This window comes from Buceros rhinoceros, unplaced genomic scaffold (genome assembly GCF_000710305.1).
Source record: "Buceros rhinoceros silvestris isolate BGI_N320 unplaced genomic scaffold, ASM71030v1 scaffold2268, whole genome shotgun sequence".
Taxonomy (NCBI): Eukaryota; Metazoa; Chordata; class Aves; order Bucerotiformes; family Bucerotidae; genus Buceros; species Buceros rhinoceros.
In genome coordinates, this window is record NW_010427262.1 from 85,488 (window position 1) to 88,013 (window position 2,526).

Here is a 2,526-nt window from a genome sequence, read left to right on the forward strand (position 1 = left end):
CTCTGCCAGGGCTCTCTGCGGTGCTGTTGTTTCTCTGTATTAAGTATGAACACCAGCACCAAGGTGATGTGCTGGCTTCAGAGCACTCCAATAATAAACAGTAAATAACTGTAGTGAATATTGACTGTCCATTGTGCCTCTGCATGATTAGGAAGTCCTTTGTGTGCAGATTACTGGCGTTGTGCACTTTTAATGGATAATTCATAGCTCTTGTAATGTAACCCATCAATACACTATAACCTGAGGGAGTATTTAATCAGCAGATCTGCCCCTGTGGATTGGCTCTGCATGCTGTAAAAATGCTTACAGTTTAAGTATCAAGCAGGTACTTAGAAAATGAGGGTCATTTCAATTAAAAATCAAGCCTTTGGGCAGCTTTTTAAGCAAATTAAGAACCGGTATTTTAAAATTTTCTCCAAGTATATGATAAACTAACCTTTGTATGCTTCTAGTATGTGAGTGGATGGCTAACTGCTCTGCCATATCGTCCATTTTAGCTGCACGGGCCTCCTCTATCCGTTTTTTCACTTCCATACTTCCGAGCAGGTGGCTCAGCCACCTTTACAATTACTGATTTTTATAGGTTTTATTCTATATAAACTTTTGGGGGCGGGGGGGGGAGGGCTTTTTTATCTTAGTTTAGAGTAATATTGTTATATGCTGTGCCACCATAACATAGCTACATGGCTCAGAAACAAGCTGGGAAAGAAGCTCCTACTTCTTGTAGGAACCTTCTGTTTCTTATCCCTAACCTGCCCAAGTGAGCCCTTGGCCAGGCACAGTTTAAAGCCTGATTTTCAATTCTCCACAACCAGCGTTGCTTTCCCTGTCCATCCCCTCCACAGCTCTGTGACCCAGCTTCAGCACCCACATCGTTCCCACCACCCTTATTTTCCAGACCCATCACATAGCCAGCACAGACGCTTTTGCTCCACCATGATGAACGATTTCCCATCTTTGTTTCACTTCACGTGCAATATATATTTCTTAATCTCATTCTGTCATGAGCATGGAGTGGAGGGTCCTTGCAGGAGCCAGGAGCTGCCACTAGCCAGTGCCTGTAACTTGCTGGATGTGCACAGGTTGGCAGGGCAGTTTGGAGAGGCTTGACAGCAACAAAAATTACCCTTCTGATGATTATTCAGTTTCTTCTTCAGCCTTGGTTTTTGACAGTTGTGGATGTCAGGCTGGGTTTGGCTAGCAGGAGTCGTTCAGCATGGAGAATGTCAATGCCACATTGGACAATCTCCTAGAGGGTCAACATCAACCACTTATTGCTACCTGATGCTTACCTGATGGTACCTGAATGCTACCTGACTCCACTATAACAATGAAAAACAAAGCTGAAGAGAAACTATTTCACTAGAAATGAGAAACTACAGCAGGGGTTTTGGCTTGAAAAATGTTACAAATTAAAATCTTAGTTATGTATAAGCAAGAAATGTAATCCAATGATTCTTCACCACAAACCTTGGGTGTTACAAGCTGTTGCTTGAGTAGTCGGCCAAGAGCAAGCGGTTTGTAATGTGGAAAAAAGAGGTGCTATGAAATAGGATGTTTGTAAAAACTTGTAATCACAATTTCACCAGTGATATGTGAGCAAAAGCTAGTTTAGAATCATCCTGACAAAAAGAAATTTCTATATTCAAAGAAAAACAGTCAACTATTATTGAATGGGAATAGCTGGTATTCAAAGCGGAGAAATGTTTACACTCAAGAACTTTCAGAATTTTTTCTCATAATAAACATCCAAAGACTTTTTTTTACACAACTTGTAGCTTGTTAACTGTGACTAAAATATAAAAATCAAAGTTACATCCTAGATCCTCCTTTCTAGTTTTGCAACCTGTGACGCTCACAGAATGGTACTCAATAAAAATCTGATAATATTTATTCATAGGTTTATCTTAAAATAATACACTAAGTCCCTATAACACCTCTGCAGCCTCCCTCAGAAGTGTCATTAATGACTAAAAAGTCCATTATATAGACCTATGCAGCAAGTAGCATCATCTAGAAAGTTCATTTACAGAAATCAGTCTTTATGCCAGTTTTTGCAGGCAGGGCTGTGATTTTTTTTTATAGCTGCAATTTACCTTTTTCCTACAGTTCTGCAAAGAATCACAGATTAAAGCATTGTTATTGATTTTAAAGGTCCAGTGCCACACGTTTCCGTTGGAGTCAGAGCTACTATACATCCCAAGATGAATGGGCCTTAGACAACATCTACATCGGACAGCAGTGTCCCAACATGTGCAGTGGACATGGTTGGTGCGACCACGGCATTTGCAGGTATAAAGCATTTGCCAATTTCTCTTAGCAATGGTCTCCTGATACTTCTAGTATCCTATTATTATGCATACTTCTTTTGTTTTCTCTTGTTCTTATTTTTATATTAAATATTTTTATATTTTTACTTGAAAATTTAAGTGCTACAGGGGGTTAGACCATTCAAGCAACGTTAACAGCCAGTTGCTCCACACCTCCTTGGCCAAGAGCCATATCCTTGGCAAATCCAGGCACTGG

At 40.1% G+C, this 2,526-nt stretch overlaps 1 protein-coding gene across 1 annotated transcript in view; it reads left to right on the forward strand.

Annotated features, from left to right (window-relative positions):
• The window catches only part of RELN (reelin), a gene marked incomplete at its 5' end in the record, with an annotated part of 120,648 nt that overhangs the window by 83,543 nt on the left and 34,579 nt on the right, over positions 1-2,526 (forward strand). Inside the window, one exon of the mRNA XM_010141799.1 lies at positions 2,155-2,292. Coding sequence (XP_010140101.1) covers positions 2,155-2,292 — 138 coding nt within the window. The remainder of the gene's footprint in view (positions 1-2,154; positions 2,293-2,526) is intronic.